Source organism: Phyllopteryx taeniolatus, chromosome 7 (genome assembly GCF_024500385.1).
Source record: "Phyllopteryx taeniolatus isolate TA_2022b chromosome 7, UOR_Ptae_1.2, whole genome shotgun sequence".
In the NCBI taxonomy this organism is placed as follows: Eukaryota; Metazoa; Chordata; class Actinopteri; order Syngnathiformes; family Syngnathidae; genus Phyllopteryx; species Phyllopteryx taeniolatus.
This window is the reverse complement of record NC_084508.1, coordinates 9258536-9284325: the sequence shown is the minus strand read 5'-3', so window position 1 is coordinate 9284325 and position 25790 is coordinate 9258536. Positions and strand designations below refer to the sequence as shown.

The 25790-nt window shown below is 40.0% G+C and overlaps 2 protein-coding genes across 7 annotated transcripts; both read left to right on the top strand.

Moving 5' to 3' along the window:
• Positions 1-1021: 1021 nt before the first annotated feature.
• LOC133480426 (flavin-containing monooxygenase 5-like) lies at positions 1022-12494 on the top strand. Of its 5 annotated transcripts, XM_061778399.1 has the most exons (13): positions 1078-1165; positions 1477-1607; positions 3413-3532; positions 4103-4241; positions 5057-5245; positions 5317-5482; positions 6505-6647; positions 6723-6922; positions 7026-7161; positions 8108-8327; positions 9599-9671; positions 9922-10174; positions 11392-12494. In XM_061778399.1, the coding sequence occupies exons 4-13, from the start codon at positions 4110-4112 to the stop codon at positions 11539-11541; spliced, it is 1662 nt and encodes a 553-aa protein (XP_061634383.1). In that variant the 5' UTR covers positions 1078-1165; positions 1477-1607; positions 3413-3532; positions 4103-4109; the 3' UTR covers positions 11542-12494. The 5 variants fall into 5 exon arrangements, with proteins under 5 accessions (XP_061634385.1, XP_061634382.1, XP_061634383.1 ...); XM_061778398.1 differs by lacking the exon at positions 1477-1607 and having other exon boundaries at positions 1077-1165; XM_061778397.1 differs by lacking the exon at positions 1477-1607 and having other exon boundaries at positions 1083-1165; positions 3371-3532.
• A 2440-nt stretch (positions 12495-14934) lies between these two features.
• Positions 14935-24915, top strand: LOC133480425 (flavin-containing monooxygenase 5-like). 2 transcript variants are annotated; one of them, XM_061778395.1, is made up of 12 exons: positions 15088-15276; positions 16189-16338; positions 16507-16661; positions 17445-17583; positions 19451-19639; positions 20348-20513; positions 20958-21100; positions 21288-21484; positions 21702-21849; positions 21926-22133; positions 23250-23322; positions 24111-24915. In XM_061778395.1, exons 4-12 carry the CDS (start codon positions 17452-17454, stop codon positions 24526-24528), a joined length of 1674 nt encoding a protein of 557 aa, XP_061634379.1. In that variant the 5' UTR covers positions 15088-15276; positions 16189-16338; positions 16507-16661; positions 17445-17451; the 3' UTR covers positions 24529-24915. The 2 variants fall into 2 exon arrangements, with proteins under 2 accessions (XP_061634380.1, XP_061634379.1); XM_061778396.1 differs by lacking the exon at positions 16507-16661 and having other exon boundaries at positions 14935-15276.
• The last annotated feature ends 875 nt before the right edge of the window (positions 24916-25790 follow it).

Here is a 25790-nt window from a genome sequence, read left to right as displayed (position 1 = left end):
GCCATGGAAGCCCTCGTATGGCCATGCTCGAGTAATAAAAATAAAAACAATAAAAAATGAACACATTTTGAATTTGTAGTTAACTTTTCTTTTTTGGAAAAAATGCATTGTGTTTTCCCCTTAAAGATAGAGTATGCAGTTTGCAAAGCGCTAGCAAGATTTGAATGTAGCCTCCCTTCACACCCCGCCCTCTCTGCCGAAAGAAACGCCCCACTAACGCGCGTGCAAGGCACGCCAAGGGTGCTGCATTGCTAGCATGATTTATTCATGATGGAGTTTTTCCAAATACAAAATGTTAAATGTTTGATGTTATATTTTTCTTTTTAAATGTACAGTCAGTTAACTATATGAGAGGTGATCAACTTACCTGATGACCTGGTGAGCGTTGGCGGTGGTTTTCCAAGCCATATGCGGCCGTCCATTTATCGGACGCCACCGTTACACACGTTTACTCTTCATTTGTCTTGTGAGCTGTCCAATTCCTTCTTTTTAACTTTTGTTTCTAACCAGAGTTAAATAAGCAGGCCAAGAAACGATAACAGTTTCAATTTGCGGGAGGCTGCTGTTTGTCCCTGTGTGTGCGTGATCGAAAACACTATTCGGTCACGCCTCCTGTCTCTACAGTCTGTGAGTCGGCTATTCTTGAAGCACCGTGTGACAAGTTGTAAAATAATAATAATTACAAATAATATTCATTAAAATTAATTTAAAGCCATAAAATGAGGCCAAGATGGATGATTTTTTTAAAATGATCATTTTAAGAATTGAACATACATGACCAAAAGTTTGTGTTTTTCTAAACCGCAAACTCTTATCTTAAAAACATGATTTTTTTTTCTGTACTATAACTGCATTCTTTTTCTTTTTCTATGCATATATTGCACTGAATATGTAATCAGCTACGTGATAACGAACCCTGAAAGTAAATCATGATCAATGAGTGTTTGTGGTTGGATCAATTGTGTGTGTGTGTGTGTGTGTGTGTGTGTCAATGTCCATTTGTGTGTGCGTGCATGCATGTGTGTGAGTCAGGGGGTGGAGATGTGTGTGTGTGTGTGTGTGTGTGTGTAGTTATAAATACAAGATGAAGACAAGGATTTTCGGTCCCTTCAGTTCAACCTCTCCATTTGGCCTCACTTGTTGCCTGGATCTCCACCCTGTACAGGTTAGGACCCGCTCCACACATATGGTCACGGTTCAAAGAATCATTTGTGCTGCTTATATGAATAGTATTTTGACTAATATAATCCAACGTGAGAGCTAAAATTATAATAGGCATCGATTGAACAATATGTTTATTATCGTGGTTGTAGTTTGCGTACTGAAAGCTGTTTCTATTATATCATATTTTTGAGGCCCCCCCTCCCCCTCTCACAGCTGAGTGGCTCCCAAATAAAAGGGGCTCGTTGATTTCATGCTCTTTTTGCATGGAAACTATGTATATTTAGTGATAGTGGCTGTTTGTCGTTTTACTAGAGTGGCCCCAATGACCGGAGACAAATTCCTTGTGTGTCTTGCAAAATACTTGGCCAATAATGTTGATTCTGATTCTGATTCTGATTCCTATCGGCTCTGGAGTTCAAGCAATATGATAACAAGTTGTAACAGTAAGCTATGCTTTTTTTTTTTTTTTGCATGTTTTTCTTTAAAATATACATTTTACTGTGTGTTTGAAATACATTTACAATTGGTTTAAAAAGTGTGTTGGAATGTTTCAATGTGATTACAGCATGTGGGAAGGGTATTAGGCTGAAAATATACCATAAAACAAATGTTTTTTTATATGGCCTCTCAATGTCATGGATTTTCACCTACTGTATATATTGTTACGTATTTTCTATACATTTCATGCTTGTAATTTCTGTGTGTGTGCAAATACATTTCATTCTGTTTAAAAGGTGTGTTTTAATAAATAAATAAAAACGATTGGGTGATACACAAAATGACAAAACAAAACTAATGCAAATTCAATGAAATGGAAACATCCTGACGGAACCTCAAGTGACGGCTGATGCTTTTAACAACTGCTTCATTGAATCTGTGTCAGAAATCTCTTCTAAGTTTGCACTAAAACAAAGGAAGGAATACCCTGCATTGTCTGCAACGCAGTTCTTTACTATTACAAATATTACTGAGACCAAAGTTATCGATTCAATTCATTCACTCAAACCATCTAAGGCAAAGGGTGTTTTGGGAATGGACACGAGCATGCTCAAAGATCTAGGTTCAACTCTTGCTCCTCCTATTGCCTCAATCATTAATCTTTCAATTTCATCTGGTCACTTTCCAAAGGCCTGGAAATCTGCTATTGTCTTTAAATCCGGTGACTCAACTTCTCGGAATAACTACCGACCTGTAAGCGTTCTTCCGGCCATTTCCAAAGTTGCAGAAAAATGGGTGTCAGAGCAGATTGTCCATTATTTAATCAGCAGCTCCCCCCTCTCTCCACGCCATGCAGTTTGGTTTCAGATCCAAGCATTCCACTGAAATGGCTACACGCCTCTTCATTGAGAAAATAAAATCTTCTCTCGACAAGGGTGGAGTTGTAGGGGCGGTGTTCTTGGACCTCAGGGAAGCTTTCGATACAGTAAATCACTCTGTTCTTCTTACCAAGCTCTCAAAATTGAACTTCTCTCGCAAAGCTGTGAGCTGGATTGAATCATATCTGCATGACAGAACACAATCTGCAGATCAGAGTCTCTTAGGCTAACCTCTGGAGTCCCTCAGGGATCCATATTGGGCCCCCTTTTATTTAGTCTTTATATCAACGATTTGCCCACTGTTTCCTCTGAAGCAGAGTGCGTAATGTATGCAGACGACACAGTTTTCTTTGTTCATGGTCGCTCCAAAGATACTGTTGCTGCTAAACTCACTAATACAATGTCCTGTGTCACAACTTGGTTGCAGGAGTGCTGTCTACAGCTAAACGTTTCTAAAACTGTAGGCATGTATTTCACTAAAACAAATAGAGTATCACCTGACCCCGACATACTTGTTAATGGAGAAAAAATGCAAATTGTCAGCCAATACAAATATCTTGGGTTAATAATAGATTCACAGCTTTCCTTTAAAGCCCATATTGACAAATTGTGTAAAAATATCAAATTAAACCTCGCAAATGTTCGTGCAATTCGGAATGAAATGTCAACTGAAGCCGCAAAAATGTACCTGCATTCGATGATTCTTAGTCACTTTAACTATTGCATAACCAGTTGGTCCCAGGCTGGTCAGAATGCAAAAAAAACCATTGGAAGTTTTGTACAAACAAGTCATTAAAGTGATGGATAAAAAAACCAAGGCACTATCATCACTGTGCGATTTGAAAAAAAATACAGTCTTTAAAACTGGGACCGTCTTCACATATTTGCAGATTTCAATTTGATTTCTAAAGTACTGCATGATTTGGCCCCAGCTCCTCTGGCTGAGTTCATCAGCCAAAGAAACGGCTCTGAGCGTGCCACTCGAGGCTCTGTCAGAGGCGACCGTCTCATTCCTCTGCGCAGTAAGTCGGCCTGGTCAGTGAGGAGCGCTGGTGAGTGGAAGGAGGTTCAACTGCTTACAACATACAAGGCCTTCACCAAAAAACTGACAATGTGGCTAGTTAGCACCTATAGCTGCCAACACTAAAAGACAAGTATGTTATGTTGTCTTTTTTGTTATGATCAAATAAATTCTGGTTTTATTCTCTCTTAATAGTATAGTTTGATTGTGTATCCTGTATGATATTGTCTCGTAGATGTATTTGACTGCTTTTTGACATCATGGCCAGGGGACTACAGATGAAAACTAGCCTTCTGGCTAAGTCTGGCTTTTTTTAACCATGTGTACTTCATGTGTTTTATGAAATTGCATTGTCCCCTTTCAAAAATAAACTGATAAAGTGAAACTAATAAGTTTGAAGTGTGTTTAAAGCAGAGGTAGGGGACTTGAGTCACATGGCTTGACCCAAGTCAGACTTGAGTAGCCAATTGTAGAACTTGCAACTTGCTTGGCTAAAACTTATGAAAGCCTCAACTTTGACCTGAGCCAGGGCAGGCCAACCAATTGACAATTTGACTGTGATATGATGTAATAATCTTTTTTTTTTTATATATATATATAGTTCCACCATGGTGCGCAAAGTGGCAGTGATCGGTGCAGGCCCGTCGGGTCTGAGTGCGATCAAGGCTTGTCTGGTGGAAGACTTGCAGCCAACCTGCTTCGAGAGTAGCGACGACTTAGGAGGACTATGGAAGTTCAAGGCAAGTACATTCAAAAAAAGAAAATACATTGACTATTGAGCGACTTTTTCGCAAATCAAAAAGTGATAATTTTTTTCTTTTGTTAATTCAACTTTACTGTTGAAATGTTTTTTTTTTTTTCCTGAAACGTGATGTTTTTAGCGATCAAATATAACTTTATTCTTGGTGTTTTGCCATTTTCTTTGCTCAAAAGTATGACTCAATGTGAATTTCTTGTGTTGCAGATTTTTCCTCCTAAAAGGATCTTTTTTTAAAAACGTTTTAAAAGTGCGTTTTAATAAGTTTAAATGCATCTAACCTAAAGCATATAGAAGGTGTAGAACCATGGGCATTGAACTCGGTCATATGGAAAGAAATTTCCTATTACACCAATCCACATAACTTAGCTGTGCGAAGGTCCACTCGCTTAATGCTAATACACGATGCAAAACACCATAGACGGGCTACTGATACTAACGTTGATGTTACCGTAGTTTTAACTCTTTAAGCAACAGATATCGGAACACAAGTGGTGCAGAAAAAAAATGTAGATGGACAATATAACGATACTCACAGGCATATATTCTTTATCCTCTGTGAATATTACTGCAGTTCACTGAGCTTCGGAGACACTGCCTTCTTTATTTAATATGTAAGCCAATGCACACACAAACTTAAGTCAAGGCCCCAACGTATATTTAAAACGACTTTTTTTCCCTTCCCTTTTAGCTAAATAATTGGTCTATATCCTCGCGCATTACCCCGAAACGGAAGTCTTTGAAGGTTTCCGCTGTAGATTGTTCACGCTGAAGCGGATCTCGTTCGTTCCCCTGCAGGAGGTGTCTGAGCCCAACCGCGCCAGCATCTACCGCTCCCTCACCATCAACATCTCCAAGGAGATGATTTGCTACAGCGACTTCCCCATCCCGGCTGACTACCCCAACTACATGCACCACTCCAAGATCCTCAACTACTTCCGCATGTACGCCGACCACTTCAAACTGCTGCAGCACATCCGCTTCCAGGTAAGAAGTGCCTGCTTGCTTGCTTGTTCGCTTCGAGTGACACCACCCTTACATGCGCGTCGCTCTTTCAGACTGCGGTGAAGAGCGTCAAGCCGAGGTCGGACTACGCCCGCACGGGCAAGTGGGAGGTCGTGACGGAGAACCGAGACGGGAAGGAGGAGACGCACGTGTTCGACGCCGTCATCTGCTGCTCGGGACACTACACCTACCGCAACTTGCCCCTGCAGGACTTCCCGGGTAACTACCGGGCGTTAGCCTGCTCATGACGAAATGAAAACATCATTTTGATGTTACGCTAATACACGCAGATATTTGAACACAAATAGCAGACAGACAATATAACAATACTCACAGGCATATATTCTTTATCCTCTGCAAAAAAAATTAATACAGCTATTAATACAGCTCACAGACCTTCGAAGGGACCGTCTTTTTGTGTATCATGTGTAACATTTGAATTCATTTCAATGGGGAAAGATGATTTGCGATACAAGTTTTTTTGAATAATGAGAGTACTACTCACAGAAGAAATGTAACTTTTGGAGAATAATAGTTAGATTTTTTTTTTTTTCAGGAAAAGAAAGTTACATTTTGAAGAAGAAAAAACACCGAGGATGAGCTCATATTTTAAGAGAGACTAAGCTTTTTTTTGAGAAAAAATCTTTCAAGAAAAAAGCTGCTAGAACAAGTTGTGATAAGGAAAGATTTATATTTTTCTTAACTAAACATGTAATATTATATGTAAAAAAGACAATTTAATTTTAGAATGTGATTTTTAAAAAATCCTAATTCACGAGAAGGATTTCCTAATATTAGAAAAAAAAAGTCTGAATTTACATAGACAATCTTAGTTTTTCAAGAATAAAGTTGTAATATTATTTTTTAAAAAGTAATGCATTTTTTGAGTTATTCATTTATTATGAAAAAACATTTTAAACTCAGAATTTAGAGAGACTAAAGTCCGAATATTATGTGAAAGAAAACATTGATTTTACAAGAATAAAGTAAAATATTATGAGGAAAAAAAGTAGAAATTTTCAGAGGATAAAGTCATATTATAAAAGAATAGTTAAAAAAAAAATCACAATTTATGAGGATAAATCTAAGGAAAAAAAGGGGAAAAAAAGACATTTTAGCTGAAAAAAAGTCGTAATTTTCTCTTTTTTTTATTAGAAAAAATTGCATTTTTGTCTCCTAATATTGTCACTTTATTCTGGTAAAAATTCTGATGATTTGTTTTTTTTCCCTGGCGTACGCAGGACTGGATACGTTCCAGGGCCGCTACTTTCACAGCTGGGACTACAAGGGCCCCGAGGACATGCACGGCAAGCGCGTGGTGGTCGTGGGCATCGGCAACTCGGGCAGCGACATCGCCGTGGAGAGCAGCAAGTTCGCCGAGCAGGTTCTCCTTCGTCGTCTCTTCTTCTCCGTTCTCTCTGTCCGTGTCCTTCATCTGTTCATCCTCCCTTCCGGTCAGGTGTACATGAGCACCCGGCGCGGGGCCTGGGTGATCCGCCAGGTGTCCGACGATGGCCTGCCAGTGGACATGAAGTACAACACGCGCTTTGTGCACATCCTGTTCCAGCTCTTCCCCATCAACTTCTTCAACTGGTTCGGCGAGAATAAGCTCAACGCCATGTACGACCACACCATGTACGCCCTCAGACCCAAACACAGGTAGCGACTCAAGCGACAAAATCGATCTGCTCTCGTCAAAGGACATTTTTTTTCACAGTTTTTGTATCGAATATAAATCATGTGCCCTGTGTGCTCTTTTCAGGCTTTTCAGTCAGATCCCTGTGATCAACGACGACCTGCCTTTCAAGATCCTGTCGGGTTCGGTGATCATCAAGCCCAACGTGGAGGAGATCCGCGGCTCGTCTGTGCTCTTTGAGGACGGCAGTGTCGTGGAGAAGGTCAGAACGCCCTCGCAAAACTGTTGAGCTCAGGGGCAACATTTGGATTTTCCAAAGGGAAATAAAAGTGTATGTAAAATACTCGATTTAATGGCTGGCTTAACGGTCGAGCCTTCCAATTAGGGCTGGAATGATTCATCGAAAAACTTGAATACTTTAATTCCTAAAAAAGGTTCGAAGCTATGCAGGTATGATTTTCCCCCACATGGGCTAATGTTACTGCACAAACGCGCAACCCATAAAAGACAGAGAATCTCCAAAGTTTGGGATCAAGCCATGTGGTTCAAAAAAGATTTGAAAAAGGCAATGTGTCTACTAAAAAGTAGAACTCGCTTACACTAGTCCACGTCTACGGTAAATGAAACCCTAGTTTACCGCTAGTAGCCTCCCACCGCTACTTGCAGCAAATTCCTATCCCTTCGCAGGTGGTCAACGATAGACACAGCTGTAGGCGCACTTTCAATCCCTTTATTAAACAAACGGTAACAAAAGAAACACGGAATACTCGCACTCGTAGACGAGCTTCTTTAGCCACGACTCCACCTCGTGACTCAAGGCCCCAGCTCGGAAAAGCCGCACACACACACACACACACACACACACTTTAAGTCACAGATACTACAGTGTAAAACACTTGGATGGCGACCCCAAGTGGACAGAAATAGTACTCATCTCCCCATGCACATTTGTCATTGTATTATGTGTTGACATTGTTAATCATTCAAAATCCTTTTTTTCAAAATCCCATTACTCAATCAATCGATAGATGAATCATTAGAATATGCAATTCTCCAAATATTCTATATCTGCAGCCCTACTCCTAATCCCGGTACATTTGTCCAACAGACGCGGATGTGCCACCAGAGCATCGGGGCACAATTTAACGCTGACGTGAGCCCTAATCGTCGAGGAGGTAGACTTGTTGTAAAACGTGCGTTTGTTCCAGGTGGATACCATCGTGTTCGCCACAGGTTACAATTACGACTTCCCGTACTTGCCCGCCAACGCTCTGTACAAGTCGGGCCACCGCGTGGGTCTTTACAAGCACGTGTTCCCTCCCAACTTGGAGCACCCCACCCTGGCCGTGGTGGGCTTCATCCACGCCCTGGGAGCCATCATGCCGCAGGCCGAGATGCAGGCGCGCTGGGTTGTGCATGTCTTAAAAGGTCAGGCCGTCGGTAAATTTATTTCCATCAGATGATGTCTTTTTTATACAATACAATATTGATCGTTTTTTTTGTAATATTACTTTATTCTCCAAAATTGCTATTGAAGACTTTTTTCGTACTATTACAACTTTATTCTTGCGAAATTAAGATATCTTTTTCGTGCAGATTGGCAACTTTGTTGTAAAATTGTTTTCATTGTATTCTATTTACTTTGCTCTCTTTATTCTTGCAAGATGTATAATTTTTCTTCTAATATTGCAACTTATTATTTATTGTTTTCTTTCCAAATTCCTTTTTTTCTTGTAAAAAGAATTGTTTTCTTATAGTATTCAAAGTTTTTAAAATTATTTGATTTGTGATATTGCAGCTTTATTCTCATGAAATAAGTTCATAGTTAATTAGTTCTTCTTAATGTTTCTCATAAAAAAGTATGACGCTTTTTTTCTCATATTACAACTTTACTCTCTTTGTACATGCAATATTACCACTGCATTTTGTAGAGGAGATTTTCTCCACATAATACAACTTTATTTTTGTGAAGTAAAATAAAATGATCCTAACATGAAAACTTTTTTTCACATTACAACGTTATTCTCCCAAAAGAAGGATTTAAAAAATATATATTTCTGATGTATCTTTTTTTCGTAATATTACCACGTTCTCAGAAATTATACTTTCTTGCAATATTGCAACTTTATTCTTGTAAAATTGTCATTTTTTTTATGCCCACATTACAACTTTGGTCTCATAAAATAAAAGAATATAATGCATTTTTTCTAATAATTTCATTTTAATTTCTGACAATCTTGACCTTTTCCTCCTAATATTACAGATTTATTCTTGTAGAATATTTTTTTCCTCATATATTCTCTTCAGAAAATGTAGATTTTTGTTTCATAATATGACAACTTTTTTTCTCCTAATGTGAATTTATAGTAAAAAAAATAATAATAATAAAGTCAAAATATTATAATAATATATATTAATAAATATATAATATATTATTATAATATTTCTACTTTTATTTTTTTATTATTTTAATATTATGGAATTATGGTGATTCTGGTTAAAAAAAAAAAAAACAACAACATTCTCACAATAGCCTCGTAAAAATTCGGACTTTTTTTCTTGTAACATTGCAACACATTATTGCAATGTATCACAAATTCTGCCTTTGCGAAGACACTAATGTGGAGTGTCATGAGATTTTGCTGGGTGTAGCCGACATTGCGGCCATAGAGACTGCGAGAACTTCTTTTAATGTTCAGGACAAAAGAAGCTGCCTTCAAGCCAGGCCATGTTGAAGGCTGTGGAAAAGGACACCAAACAGATGGAGCAAAGGTAAAACATAAGCAAATACCCACCAAAAGAAGGTTTGTTACTGAGCCACGCCCCTCAAAGGCACTCATCCAACAGATGCATATTACAGTATGTACACTAATTACAATTTATTCAAACAAATCTAATAAATAAAAAAATTTTTTTTTTTTTTTTTTTGTACATTATCTTTTATGTTCTGTTTTTTTTTTACACTACAGTGCTATTTTTCTTTATGAAAAAGCCAATCAATTTCCCCCATCCCTTGCGGCAGCTACATCGTGTCCAAGCTGGCGCCCCTCCAGGTGGACTTCGTCTCCTACATGGACGACCTGGCGGGCGAGATCGGGGCTCGGCCCAGCCTGCTGTGGCTCCTCCTCACCGACTACACGCTGTTCAAGCAGGTCCTGTGGGGGCCCGTCACCGCCTACCAGTACCGCCTGACGGGGCCCGGCAAGTGGGAGGGCGCCCGGCAGGCCATCCTCACCCAGTTCCAACGCATGTTCCAGCCCCTCAAGACCAGGAAGGTCTGTTGCGCTCACCACCAATGACGTATAAAAGCATTAACGCCAGCGTTACGGGAGCTAGCTTGTCAGCGGCTGATGCGAGGAGCAACCGCTAAATATTAAAAATGTAACTCCTGTACATACAAATTAAAATGTAAAAATATGAATATTTTATCAAACATTTATTGAATACAATTCTAATGTACTACTAAACTACAAATGTATTCCATTTCAAATTAAGATACATTCAATTACGTAAATCTAAATTAACATTTTTTTATTGGAAAATTACATTATATACAACATTTAAAAAATTAAACGTATATTTAAAATAAACAATTACAATTTAAGCACATTTAAAAAGCAAGTGCACAATGTATTTTTTTTTCATTAAAAATGAATTGAATACAATCAAGAGTTACATTACATTAAAAACATAATTCATTAAGCAGTAAATATCAAATTAAATTTAAAATACGTTAAAAAAAATCAAATATGTGATTAAAAATTAAACTACATTAATATACAATTAGGTTACATTACATGACATTAAAATACATGAATGTCTATCATCATCCATCCATTTTCTGTACCGCTTCTCCTCACTAGGGTCTCGGGCGTGCTGGAGCCTATCCCAGCTATCTCCGGGCGAGAGGCGGGGGTACACCCTGAACTGGTCGCCAGCCAATCCCAGGGCATGTGAAGTTACAGTTTTGAATTACAAATTCGATCAGACATACAATTTTTAAAAAATGCAAACAAAAAGTTTGATTCAAATGAATTTTTGAGTCAAGCAAAACGTAAAAATGTACTTTATTATTTTTACAAAATGATTTGAATTGAATTAAAATGTACATTAAGCAAAAAGATGATTGATTGAAAAGTACATTTTATAATAAATCAAACAGAAATGTTATATTTCACAAAATAAATACAAAATATTTTAACTACATACAAATTAAAATGTATTAATAAAAACAAAAGTTAGGTTAAATGAATCTGACTAAAGTTCACATCATTCAAAAATTCAATTCCAAATGTATAAATGGGCTTTAGAAAACTCGCTAACACTAGAAACAAAAAAATACTTGGGCACCTCCTTCTCACCTTCAAATGTGAGTCCGGTTTCTTGACGGTAACTTCTGCTGGATGTTCTTCTTCTCACCGTCATCCCTAGGTTGGTTGATGGTTGGAACTGACGTTTCAACGTCCTCTTCTTCTTGTTTGTCCACCGGCAGGTGCAAGAACCGAACGCCGCGAGCTCGGGTGTCCTGTTCAAGCTGAGCCTTACGCTGGCGGCCGGAGGCGCGGCGGTTTATTACGTGCACGTTCGACAGCCCACCCTCTTCCCCAACATCGTGTCCAAACTTTGCTCTCCAAGAATGTGAACCACACGTAAACCCCATACCAAGCTTCTTTATTTGTACTTCCCCTGAAATGAATTGTACAGGTTATAGGTCAAACCAATGGTGGAAAAAGGTTTGAAATGATTTATGTTGATCTCATTTTTATATCATAAAAAAACGAGCATTTAAACAGGGGTGTGTAGACTTTTTAGATCCACTGTATATGTAGAATGTACGATTGAGTCATCATGCATGCGGCTACATCACATACAATACAGTAGATAAAAAGTCTCCATACTGTAATAGTTGCATTGCGTTGTACTATACCATACTAGTACACTATACTACAACCCCAATTACAAAGAAGTTGGGACATTGTGTTAACCTATAAATAAAAACAGAATACAATGATTTGCAAATCATGTTCAACCTATATTTAATTGAATACACTACAAAGACAGGGATTTCATCATCTACGGTCCATAATATCATCAAAAGGTTCCGAGAATCTGGAGAAATCACTGTATGTAAGCGGCAAGGCCGAAAAAACATATGCTGCCATCCAAGCAACGTCTTTTTCATGCTTATTTCAGCAAGACAATGCCAAACCACCTTCTGCACGTGTTACAACAGCATGGCTTCGTAGTAAAGGAGTGCGGGTACTAGATTGGCCTGCCTGCAGTCCAGACCTGACTCCCATTGAAAATGTGTGGCGCATTATGAAGCGTAAAATACGCCAACGAAGACCCCGGACTGTTGAACAGCTGAAGCCGTACATCAAGCAAGAATGGGAAAGAATTCCACCTACAAAGCTTCAACAATGAGTGTCCTCAGTTCCAAAATGTTTATTGAATGTTGTTACAAGAAAAGGTGATGTAACACAGTGGAAAACGTGACCCTGTCCCAGCTTTTTTTGGAACGTGTTGCAGCCATAAAATTCCAAGTTAATGATTATTTGCTAAAAACAATCAAGTGTATCAGTTTGAAAATACAAATATCTTGTCTTTGTAGTGTATTCAATTAAATATAGGTTGAACATGATTTGCAAATCATTGTATTCTGTATTGTATTTGTATTTATGTTGAACACAATGTCCCAACTTCATTGGAATTGGGGTTGTAAATAAAATACATTTTTGCAGTTGACAATAAAAACAATACAACAACAAATTCATTTGAAAAATCTGACATTTTTGCTAAAAATATTCTTCTTATCTTGCAATTATACATTTTCTTTCACAGAAATATCCAACTTTTATCTTGAGTGTCTCTCCAATATGCAACTTGATCTTGAAAGAAAAAGTTGAAAGTATACAACGGGTGTGTGTGTGGTGTGTGTGTGTGTGTGCGTGCGTGCGTGCACGTGTGTTTGTGAGTGTGTGTGTCTCTCTGTCTCTCTCATAACGCTCTCATAGAATTCCCGTTATACAAGAGAGAGGGAAAGACAGCTTTTCCCCCTTTCGGGCCGACCAAAAGCTCATTTTTGCACTCCTAAGTTGGCAGCAAAGCAGCAAACCACACAGCTATTACCATTGATAAAGTGTCACATGACTCCTGCCTGCTTCACTGCACGAAGTTGTTGTGAGTTCAACTGTGGCCAGCGTAAAGAATAAAAAACATGACTTTTCTCAAATATAAAATGTTTCACCAAAATATATAACTTTTTGTCTCCAATACTTTTCTCTAGTCGACAGTATGCAACCTTTGTTCTCAATAGCGGACATTTTCCTTTCAAATATGTCATTTAAAAAAAATAGTAAAGAATTTAAATCAGCCAACACTCAGGAGGATTATCGTTAGAGTTTTGTGAGCCTTTTATAATATGATTCAAAAGAATATTCCATCGTGTATACGTGCATCAGCAATTAGAATATGGGCAGAGATGTCATGAAGGCCATATTTCAACCTGAAATGTCTAACCAAGACGTATACTTACCTGATGGTGATTGTCTCCACACCTTACATTCCCAATATCACTTGAACTAAAACATTCATACAGTGAATCTTTTTATGATATCCTAAATTAAGGCTACATGCAAACGAGCCAACTTCAAGTGCACCTTGTTCTTACTCAATTGAACCATTTACAACCACATTTGTATTTATTTATTTTTTTTTAAAAGAGAAACTTCCCGCCATTAAAGATACTATAATGTTAGTTAGTCAGCATATGCGTAGTCGTATTACGAATAAATGCACAGATTTTGAAATCTTGAAATGATGAAGCAAACATTTGTTGCTTAATGCATGTAGATAGATAGATAGATAGATAGATAGATAGATAGATAGATAGATAGATAGATAGATAGATAGATAGATAGATAGATAGATAGATAGATAGAAAGAAAGAAAGAAAGAAAGAAAGAACAATCTCAACAAGCTCACCTCTTTCCTATTATTGTGTGCAGGCCAAAGCAATAAAAGTATCACTTTGCCGACAACTTGTGGTAGCTTGCTGACAAGGAACTATATTGAAGTGAGTTGAAGAGCTTCATGTAGACAAAGGTTGTGCCTCGCCACAATCTTGTGGCATCTATAGACAATTATAAATCCTTTCAGGAGGTGTCAGTTACTTGCGGAGTTTCACCAATCGTGACAGGGCTCCGTCCCTGACCCCCATGAATAGTGCGGAACACTCTATTCAAAGTTTGTTGTTGTCATGAGTTTCGGCTTGGTGTCAAGGAACTATGTTGAAGTAAGAGTTTTCTGTAGATAAAAGTAGTGCTTTACCACAATCTTGTAGCATTTATGGGTAATTATTTATCTTTGTTGGGGGGGGGGGGGGGGGGGGGGGTGTCAATTTCAAGTGGATTTTTGCTATTTGTGACAGGACTCAGTCTCAACGCTGTGTTAATATTTGAACCCTAAATATACAACAAAGTATAAACCCAAAACGTGTTAATATAAGTGTTAATTCATCTTACACCTCAGGCTTGTGTCAACTGGTACGGCTCATTTGCGCGGCCATGCGGGCGTCGTTTAAAAAAGTGCATACCGACATATAGGGGCCGGTGCGTCAATAAATCTAAGTGTAAATAAACAATAATAAAACAATTATTTCTCCCTACCTTAGCATTGGGGCAATGAAAAGCTCTGATATGATGGCAATGTGTCATCATAACTCTAACATCCCTGTATGAATGAAGTTGGGCTTCTTGTACAATAAAAGATGAAGTATTAGAGAAATAAAGTTTTTTTTTCAAGAAAAAAAGGCATATTTTCTTGAATATAGTCCTATTTCTTTCCAGAATAAAGAGGGGGAAAATCTTTGAGATTCCATTTGTTCAAATATAAACTTTGACTTGAATATGTTAATATTGTGGCTATCTTGGCAAAACACTTTATTCTAGCATGATTCCGTTTTTTGTTTTTTTTATATATATATACCCCCAAAAATGCATCTTTGTCCTTATAAATATTTCAACTTTTTGGGGGAGGGATACAACTTATTCTCATATTACACCTTTTTTTCTCTGTAAAAAAAGTGAATTTATTAGCATACCTTTATGACTTTTTTTTCCTCAAAAATAGCCAATTTTTAATTCCTATGGCATTTAAGGGTACACATGGTAGTGATGTTTAATTGGCATTAGGATTAGGATTTTTGTCATTGGAAAAATCTCTCTCCTTTCTGTTTTTTAGTGTTTTGTAGCAAAACGCAGCGGTCATTGACGACCTACCGGCTCGGATCATCTGCGGTCGCATTCGGTTGAAGGCCAACGTCAAGGAGTTCCGTGGATCCACTTTGGTCTTTTCCGACAGCAGTGAAATAGATAAGGTAGGTCGGTTCAAATACTGTTAATTGCCTCGTTTAAATAAACCTGGGAAAAAGAAGAACAAAGCAGCTAGCTTAGCATCAAATGAGCTTAACAGCTATGAATCTATTACAACAAATGGGTCCGAAAACTCCCCCCAAAAAAAAAAAAATCCTGTACTGGTTTCTCCGAACCCCTTCACAGCTATTTGTGGTGTTGTATTGCCCCCACTCGACCTCTCCTGAAAGCAAAAAGACAACATGGCCTTTGTCACCCTTCTGGCCCAAAGGCAAATTTTGTTGAGGTGGAAATCCATCCCACCTCCTCTGCCCACACAATAGCGAAAGGATATCTTTTTTTTTTGTTTTTTTTTTTTTGAAGACTTGAAACAATTAGGGTTGTCGATCTGCGGACGATCAGAAAAGTTCAATATTTTTGTTTGGTGGTGTGCCATGAAATTTTTCTTAAGTAAAATATGGGCCTAAATGTAATATGTATCTTTTTGACTATTCAGAAAAAGAGGTTGGCAAACTGTTGTCCTCAAGGGCCACATTTTATCTTTAATTGAAAAGATGGGCCAGATCATTCGTAATAATAATAATCATTTTTAATCATTTACGTCAGACAAACATTCTCAAAGTGCTAAAGTGCATCATTAAAAGAGATCATGCTTGGAACTATTATTATTATTATTCTATATTTACATATATTTTAATAGACAGTTTATTTCATTAAAACAATATCATTTGTATTATTTTATTATCATTTTTATTTTTTAACAGCAATATGAGCTTGTAATTATTGCAGTCTTAATTTCTAATTGGATTTTATTTGAATCTGTCAAGATAAAAAACAAAGACTGCTCTTTTGTTGCTAGGGCTCTGAGTGTACCTAATGTTGTGTCCGCTCGGAGATACCTTTGTTTGTTTTTCCAGCAAATCACGCTGCCCGCTGTCGTGATGGGTTCAGGGGTCGAGTCGGGCGCGGGAGACTCCACCACTCCGCCCACTAACAACCACCGCGACTGCGAGCAGGACAACAGCAAAACAGCACAAGTCACTCCCGTCGTCTTGAGTGCAAAGCAGGTAGGAGCACGGCGCTTTTTGTTGTTGTTGTTGTTGTTGTTGTTGTTGCACTTTTAGAGGCTACAAACGAAACCAAGTTGGCGAAAGTATGCTGCGTTCATTTGCAGCCTCGACCGTTGGAGATTCGCGTGTTTTATGTTGTTTTCTAAGGAGTGTTGTTTTTTGTAGGCTCGGCACATCCACTCCGACTGAGAGTGTGCAGCTTGCTACTGATTAACTCCTGTCGACGTTCGCGTGCCCACACTAAACGCATCTTCGTCGTCGTGGCTCGTGTTAAGGCGCACATCTTCTGTTGCTGGGCAGCGTTCAACAAAGTAGCAGAGGTGGCTAAAGCACTCACACTTTGTACTTAGGTAGAAGTGCAGATATTCAATTCCTTTAATAAAGTATGTTTTTTTCAAATTATTATTTTTTTTGTTTACTGTCACTTGTATCTGTTTTCAAATGTTTTCAGAAAAGTACCATAGAGATATCTGAAAATTCTACTTTAAAAAATGGTTCTTCGTTACTTCCTGTGGAAGTATATCTGTGCCATCTGAGTTTGAATTTTAATTTCGAACACAACTTTTTTTTAACAAGGACAAATAAAAAGTAAAAAAATGTAAACATCATGAATTGAAATTCAGATGGCACAAGAATACTACAAGCTATATCCTCTCTGAGTATGAATTGGAATTTCTAGCAGATTGTTATTTTTATTTATTTTTTACCAGCTAAAGATTCAGTGTCAAATATTCAACATGTAGAATTCTCAGCTGGGCTTCACATAAGCACACAGGATCGTTATAGATAGCAGTGGCGGGTCTAGCGGGAGCCAAGGGGGCCGTGCCCCGTAACACTGTTCCCGGACCCCCACTATCTTGTGTAAATAGATTTTGTTTCCCACTCCGCCTGTACCTTCCTTCCACTGTGGCTCCGCTCAACTCCTTTTGTTTGTCAGAATCAGAATCATCTTTATTTGCCAAGTATGTCCAAAACACACAAGGAATTTGTCTCTTGATGAACACTTTGCATTGGTGTAATTATTCTGTTAACATCTCCTCATGATGACTGAAATTTTGTTTTGGTTTTTGCGTGGCGTTGACGCATTTGCTCCATTTGCGCAGCTTCGGCATGCCTCGTCGTGTGGCGGTGGTTGGAGGAGGTAGCTCGGGCCTGGCCTGCATCAAGTGCTGCCTGGATGAGGGTCTGGAGCCCATCTGCTTTGAGAGCAGCGATGACATCGGGGGTCTGTGGAGGTTCAAGGTGGGTTGAACTCGGCGGTGGGATGTAACGAAGTACAAAAACAGGGATAGCAGTGACATGGATGGAGCCACGCCTGGTTGAACTGTCAATCAAATACCACTACTACGACCGAAAAATGGATGCTACTTTGTCTGGAATGTTTTTATGAATACAAATCCTTTCATGTTTGAGGCGTGGAAATATAGCCACTAAAATCCTTCGGTGGTTGTAATAAAGCCCACCAGGTTTGCGTGATACTACATACCGAATTCCAATTAAGTTGAAGTTGGGACGTTGAAGCTTTGTATGTGGAATTCTTTCCCATTCTTGCTTGATGTAGAGCTTCAGCTGTTCAACAATCCGGGGTCTCCCCTGTCGTATTTTACGCTTCATAATGCGCCACACATTTTCAATGGGAGTCAGGTCTGGACTGCAGGCAGGCCAGTCTAGTACCCGCACTCTTTTACCACAAAGCTACGCTGTTGTAACACGTGCAGAATGTGGTTTGGCATTGTCTTGCTGAAATAAGCAAGGGCATCCATGAAAAAGACATTGCTTGGATGGCAGCATATGTTTCTCCAAAACCTGTATGTACCTTTCAGCATTAATGGTGCCTTCACAGATGTGTAAGTTACCCATGCCATTGGCACTAACACAGCCCCATACCATCACAGATCCTGGCTTTTGAACTTTGCGTCCATAACAGTCCGGATGGTTCTTTCCCTCTTTGGCCCGGAGGACACGACATCTACAATTTCCAAAAACTATTTGAAATGTGGACTTGTCGGACCACAGAACACTTTTCCACTTTGTATCAGTCCATCTTAGATGAGCTCGGGCCCAGAGAAGCCGGCGGCATTTCTGGGTGTTGTTGATAAATGGCTTTTGCTTTGCATAGTAGAGTTTCAAGTTGCACTTACAGATGTAGCGCTGAATTGTATTTACTGACATTGGTTTTCTGAAGTGTTCTTGAGCCCATGTGGTGCGATCCTTTACACATTGATTGTCGGTTTTTGATGCAGTGCCGCCTGAGGGATCGAAGGTCACGAGCATTCAATGTTGGTTTTCGGCCTTGCCGCTTACATGCAGTGATTCTCTGAACCTTTTGATGATATTATGGACCGTAGATGATTAAATCCCTAAATTCCTTGCAATTGTACGTTGAGGAACATTGTCCTTAAACTGTTCGACTATTTTCTCACGCAATTGTTCACAAAGAGGTGAACCTCGCCCCATCTTTGCTTGTGAATGACTGAGCAATTCAGGGAAGCTCCTTTTATACCCAATCATGGCACCCACCTGTTCCCAATTAGCTGGTTCACCTGTGGGATGTTCCAATCAGGTGTTTGATGAACATTCCTCAACTTTCTCCGTCTTTTTTGCCACCTGTCCCAGCTTTTTTTGGAACGTGTTGCAGCCATAAAATTCTAAGTTAATGATTATTTGCTAAAAACAATCAGGTTTATCAGTTTGAACATTAAATATCTTGTCTTTGTAGTGTATTCAGTTAAATATAGGTTGAACATGATTTGCAAATCATTGTATTCTGTTTTTATTTATGTTTAACACAACATCCTAACTTCATTGGAATTGGGGTTGTAATAACTAAGCGACTCACAATTGCGGCGAATAACCACTGAAGTGAACAAAGAAGAAGAGAATACCAGTACCTCAATGTTAACATTGCTAATTTAGAATTTCTAGTCAGTTCACAATATTAGCAAAGCTATGGGAACGCAGTTTTGATTGCATAAAAGGCTGATCAATGCTAAAAAAAAAATTCTAATGTGTTGTCAAAACGGGTATTGTACTTGCAGAGTGTGAGTGCAATTGTCGCCTCCGGCTGTTCTCGTAACTTCCATTTTTGATCGTGCGGTCGTTGTTGCAGGAGAACCCCGAGCCGGACAGGGCCAGCATCTATCACTCTGTCATCATCAACACCTCCAAGGAGATGATGTGCTTCAGCGACTTCCCCATCCCGGCCCACTTCCCCAACTACATGCACAACACCCTCGTTATGGACTACTTCCGCATGTATGCCGACCACTTCAAGCTCCGCAAGCACATACGCTTCAATGTAAGCACATTGCACCACCAGTCAGAAAGACCTCCGCCAAGGCCAAACAACATGGCTGCTGTTGGATTAAAAATTCTTAACTGTTCTGAGTTGTGTCTTTTGATTCAAATCCTGTGGGGTGTGGTAATACACATTACACAGCCTGTAAAGTCTGGCCTTTTCCCACCTTTTTCCCCGTGTCGCTTTTGTGGATAAATGACACTAAAACTTAATGCAGGGGGATGAAGTCAACATGGCAATTTTTGGTTGTATCAGAACAGAGACAATGTCTGTTTGTGCTGTGTGCAGGGCCGGCCCTAGCTAATCTGGCGCCATAGGTGAGATTCTATTTGCCCCCCCCCCCCCTGGATCTGCACCGAAATGTGGTTATAGCTGTAACTTTTTCCGAATTTGCACCAAAAATATATGGATTGTATTAAAAATGAATGGTCCCTTTTGATTGATAGCAGTTGATTTAGTTTTTTTTTTTTTTTTGGTCATTTTAACCTGTCCTGTTTGGTTGCTAGGTCATCCAGTGTGAAGGATCTTATATGCCCTTTTATGCAGGAACAGTTTTTCTGTGCAACAGGTGTTATATTGTCATGGACAGAAAAAAAAAAAAAAAAAAACAAGACAGGACAATACCAGTATAAAACGGTATACTATAGGACTGCAATAATGTTACGTAGGAGTCATTCAGTCTTCTTTTTTTTTTATTTGTGCCCACAGTCCAAAGTCTTGCAGGTGAAACCGAGGACCGACTTTTCGCATTCCGGCCAGTGGGACGTGGAGACGCAGAACCAGGAGGGCAAAAAGAGTAAACACATCTTTGACGCCGTGATGGTCTGCATCGGACACCACTGCCACCCCCACCTGCCTCTCCACGACTTTCCAGGTGGTGCATCAGAAAAAAAAATGATCACATGATATGATGCTGTACAAGGTTCATTTAAACAGCAACAGCCTGGCTTTGCTCATCGCCACTTAGCCCCGTCTCAGAGCAAAGGGGGGGGGGGGGGGGGGGGGGGGGGCGTAGCGGCAGTAAAACAGGCCAAAATGTGTGTAGAATTTTGGAGATAGAGAAGAACGTGGAAAAATGGTAGTGCTGTGAGTAATTTCTTGATGTTTTCCAAGCACATTGTACAATGCAATTCTAATGCTCGAGCTTCTTTAGGAATCAACCTTTGTGTCCTTACGCAACCCATGATCAATCATAGACTGGTACTAGTGTTACCTCAACCTTCACCTCATTTAAATTTAAAGTGCGTCCGCATCAAAGTTTGTCCTCCCGTATGAATGATTCACAGTGTGTTTTTTTCTTCTTCTTCTTCTTCTTCAGGCCTCGACACATTCCAGGGAAAGTACTTCCACAGTCGCGAATACAAGACACCCGAGGAATGGCGGAACAAGAAGGCGGTGGTGGTCGGCATCGGGAACTCGGGAGGCGACATAGCTGTGGAGCTCAGCAGGGTCACCAAGCAGGTAGATGTGCACGTGTTGTGTCCTTTGGGATCATGAGCTGATAGAAAAGCACGCGATGTGGTATGCTTTGGATCATGAACTATTCCCATTGATAGGCAGAAGATGTAGTATTCTTTCGGTCATGAGCTATTCCTTCGACAGACAGACAGATAGATTTCGCTGTCTGCTTTTTGTTCTGGCCTTGCAGCTTTACCTGAGCACCCGAAGGGGCGCTTGGGTACTGAACAGAGTCGGAAAAAACGGCGTCCCCCGGGATTTGGCGATCAATAGGGTGATGTTGGCGCTCTGGAAAGTGCTTCCCTTTAGCGTGGTCTGCGGCGTGGGAGAGAGACAACTCAACCAGCGGTTTGAACACGGCCTGTACAGTCTGAAGCCCAAGCACAGGTACAGCAATTTGCATTTGCGAGAAGCCTACTGATTTTGAGCGGTAGCCGACTTAAGAGGGTCAAGGCTGCTGAGCTGTTTTGATAACGTCACAGACACGTTTTCAGAAATAGGCAGACTTGAAAACATTGACTTGTTATTTGTTTCATTTCACACTTGAGCAGGGACTTGTGAGACCCGACTATTTGTGTTCAAGTTGTTAAAATGTCAATTTTAGGTTGATGAGCCAGCATCCCACCGTGAGCGACGAGCTTCCCAACCGCATCCTGTCGGGAACGGTGCAGGTCAAGCCCAACATCCGCCGATTTGACGGCTCCAGCGTGGAGTTTGACGACGGCAGCGTGGTGGAGGACGTGGACCTGGCGGTGGGTCATCGACAACAAAATCTTCACATTGTTATTTTTGGCACACACACAAAACCTGTTTTGTTTTTGTGCTCAGGTTTTTGCCACAGGCTACAGGTTTTCCTTCCCATTTCTTGCTCCGGATGTGATCTCCGTGTCGGACAACAAGACGTCTCTGTTCAAATACGTGTTCCCCCCGGAGCTGGAACGCCACACCCTGGCCGTCATTGGGCTGGTGCAGCCTCTGGGGGCCATTATGCCCATTTCTGAGATGCAGGCCCGGTGGGCCACCAGGGTCTTCAAAGGTAGGAATCCATTGTGCAGTGGTGGGAAGTAACGAAGTACAACTACTTAGTTACTGTACTTAAGTCGATATTTCAGTTATCTGTACTAAAGTATTTATTCACCTGACGACTTTTTAGTTTTATTTCCTACATTTAAAAACGGATATCAGTACTTTCTACTCCTTTTTTGAAAAAACTCATTCACCGCCAGCCTTCCCACTTAACATGGATATTTGACTTCTAAAGCCGTCAATGGCAGTGAATATGGTGACCTGTCCTGTTCAGCCATGCAGAATGGTGGATCTCTATGCCTTTCGTGCTGGAACAGTTTTGCTGTATAACAGGGGAGTTTGAAATACTCCCTCTGTTTATTTTTGTATTATTATTTTTGTTTATTATTCTGATGTTTGTTGAAAATGCAGCCGGACAGTAAAGGGTTTTAGGGGACAGACAGAGGGCTAGAACGGACAGGGGAATAGGGTTCGGGAGTTAAGCTTTACTTTCTACTCCTTACGCTACTTTTACGTTACAGTATGTTCCCAGCGGCCACAGCCGCTCCATTTGCCCGAAACGTAGTGCACCGGGAGAGTTTTCCCATTTTTTTCCCCAAGTATTCAAGTTTTCTCACGGTCTATCAGTATCCCCGACACGCAACCAACTTTTTCTAGTATATGGGATGTAGTATTGTCTCTATGGTGCCTCAACGTGTGAAATATGAATCACAATTGTCTTCGCAATCCTGAGTTGCAGACGTTTTTTTGCCGAGAGGCCTGAAATCAGGACATTCGGATTTCACAAGCTTATCTTCATCACTAGCAAAGATCTCCGCCTTCCCTTTCCGCTCCAGAGCCAGCGTGCTCTCACAAGTGGGTCGTCTACACAAAGGCAACCAATCAGGGGAAAGTCGGCGGTCATAGCTAAATATGGATAAAGCGGATACAAAACTGGGTCAAACAGAAGTAGCTGTCAGAAGGGCCTTTTATGGACAAAACCAAGGTGTTTTTTAACGAAATGGACACTTTTATACTAAGTCCATGTTTGAGTGACTACATGTAGGCCTAAATAGCCAAAATACGGGACTTTTAAAACAAGTAAACTTTTCCCTCTTTTGTGACTATATTTTGTTGGTGTCACCAGGATGCGTCAAGCTTCCTCCAGTGGCTGACATGTTGGATAACATCAAGTGTAAGCAGGAGACCATGACCGACAGGTAACCCCCATGTTTTGGGACATTACACCTACAGGAGGTGAATATTGACAAGAATTTGGAGTCACTAAAGTCGTCACACTAAAGTCATCCAAACATGTCAGATGGTACCATTTTTTCACCTCAAAACAGAGCCATGGAAATCTGCGTAAAACCACGCCACCTTCAATGCATCACTCAGTAACATCAAAAACAACCTATTGTATTCTTATTGGGATTTGGATGTTTGTAACGAGACCTGTTTTTTTTTTTTTTTTTTTTTTTCAAGATGAGACTGAGGGCAAAAAAAACAAAACAGGCAGCTACAGCAAAGTGAAGATTGTTTAATATAAAATAGGGTAAGCTTGTGTCGCTGAGTTTATTGTTGTCATTTCTGATCATAACTCTGTTATCCTCTGCATTTGACTGTTGGTAAATTGATCAGCAAAGTGGTCACTTTGGAACATATATACCATATACAGTATACCATTACCCTAATAGCATAATTGCTTAAGTTATTTTAACTTACTGTCACAATAGCAAAACATAAATAAATAAATAAATTGTGTTCCAAAATGCAGAGTTTATTACTTTTTCATACCAATGTCAACGTCGCTCCTTCTGTTCAATTTAAAAAAAGAACTAATGTTTTTCAAAACGTCGAATTCAAAATAATAATAATAATAATAATGACAGCTTTGTTACTTTTTTTTTCCAAGTAAATTGAGTTAGGAGCTTGGCCAGAGAATGACTTAAACTAGTAGGTCAAAGGTAGCACTATAAAGACATTGAGACGTTTGTCTTGTTTTCAGGTACGTGTTAAGTCAGAGACACACCATTCAAGTGGATTACGCAAACTACATGGACGAGATAGCGGCGTTGGTGGGCGTGCGGCCCAACATCCTCCGACTGTTGCTAACCGACCCCAGGCTTGGCCTGGACCTGCTCTTCGGCCCCGTCAGCCCGTACCAGTACCGTCTGCGGGGGCCTGGCAAATGGGCCGGAGCCCGTCAGGCCATACTAACCATGTGGGACCGGGTGGCCAAGCCCATGAAGACCCGACCGTGCGACCGGGCCAGACCCAAACGCTCTTTGAAGTGGCCGCTCGTGGTGTCGGCCGCCGTGGGCGTGGCCGCGTATGTGAACAGGAGCAACCTGGCCGCTTTACTGCAACACCCCGTCGGGCTTTTGGACCGGGTCAAGGTGCACCTGCCAGTACTGAGATACTGAAATGAATATGAGTGCTGACACACATTTAAGTCATATTCAAAGGAGCTAATGCCTGAAAAGTTGATCATGTTTCATGAAACCAGTTTGTTGTTGTAAATTCATATTCACTCTGTTCTTTATTTGGGTCCGCATGTGTTGATGTTATGAAAATAAATGTACATTTTTTTTAATACATTACACCATGTGAAGGGACCAACCTTTTCAGCAAGATGAAAAAGTACCAAAAAAAAAAAACTCATGCAGAATCATTCTTTTACGAGCAGAGTGCAAAAATGCACGAGGGTCCGACAAAAATGAATGCATTTTAGTCGATCTATGAAAAGCAACGTGAATTGCAGATAATACTGATTGTGCCTACTACAATAATAAAACCATTGCAACTGTGAAGCTATCTTTCTCTGAATTATCTGCAGAAAATTTAAGTTGCACTTTTGAAGAGATCAACGTTGAAAATGAAGGGAAAATGTGGTGGTGCAATGGCGCCCCCAAGAGGGTCGCCACGACCACAACACCTGACGCAGGGGCTGAGGGGGAAAAAAAGCGCCACGACGCTGCGTGAGCCATCCCGCACGATAAAATATAGAACTTTAAAAAACTTTTTTTTAAAACGTGTATACTTTTCACACATATCACATACATACATTCACGTGAATTTATATAAAATAAAATACAAACAATTTTTAGAAAATATTTGTGACGAGCGCCTTGTGAATACCGGTAGAACCCGGAAGAAGATCCGCCCCGCGTGATTCGCTCACGTTCGGGTTGCCAGGTTTGTGCAATCTGCTGAGAGGTCGTCCCTAAATCTGACACACACTCAACAAAAGTCAATATATTTAAAGATTACAAACTTCAATTGTGCTTTAGTAAAACGGCGCGTTAGTGAGTTTTATTTTATTACTAGTAGTAGTTGTCGTAGCAGAAGTACTGTATTAGTAGTAGTAGTAGTCTTTATGAAGGCCCAATTTACAACCCCAATTCCAATTAAGGTGGGATGTTGTGTTAAACATAAATAAAAACAGAATACAATGATTTGCAAATCATGTTCAACCTATATTTAATTGAATACACTACAAAGACAAGATATTTAATGTTCAAACTGATAAACGTTGTTTTTAGCAAATAATCATTAGTCTAGTACCCGCACTCTCTTACCACGCAGCCACGCTTTTGTAACATGTGCAAAATGTGGTTTGGCATTGTCTTGCTGAAATAAGCAGGGGCGTCCATGAAAAATATGTTGCTTGGATGGCAGCATATGT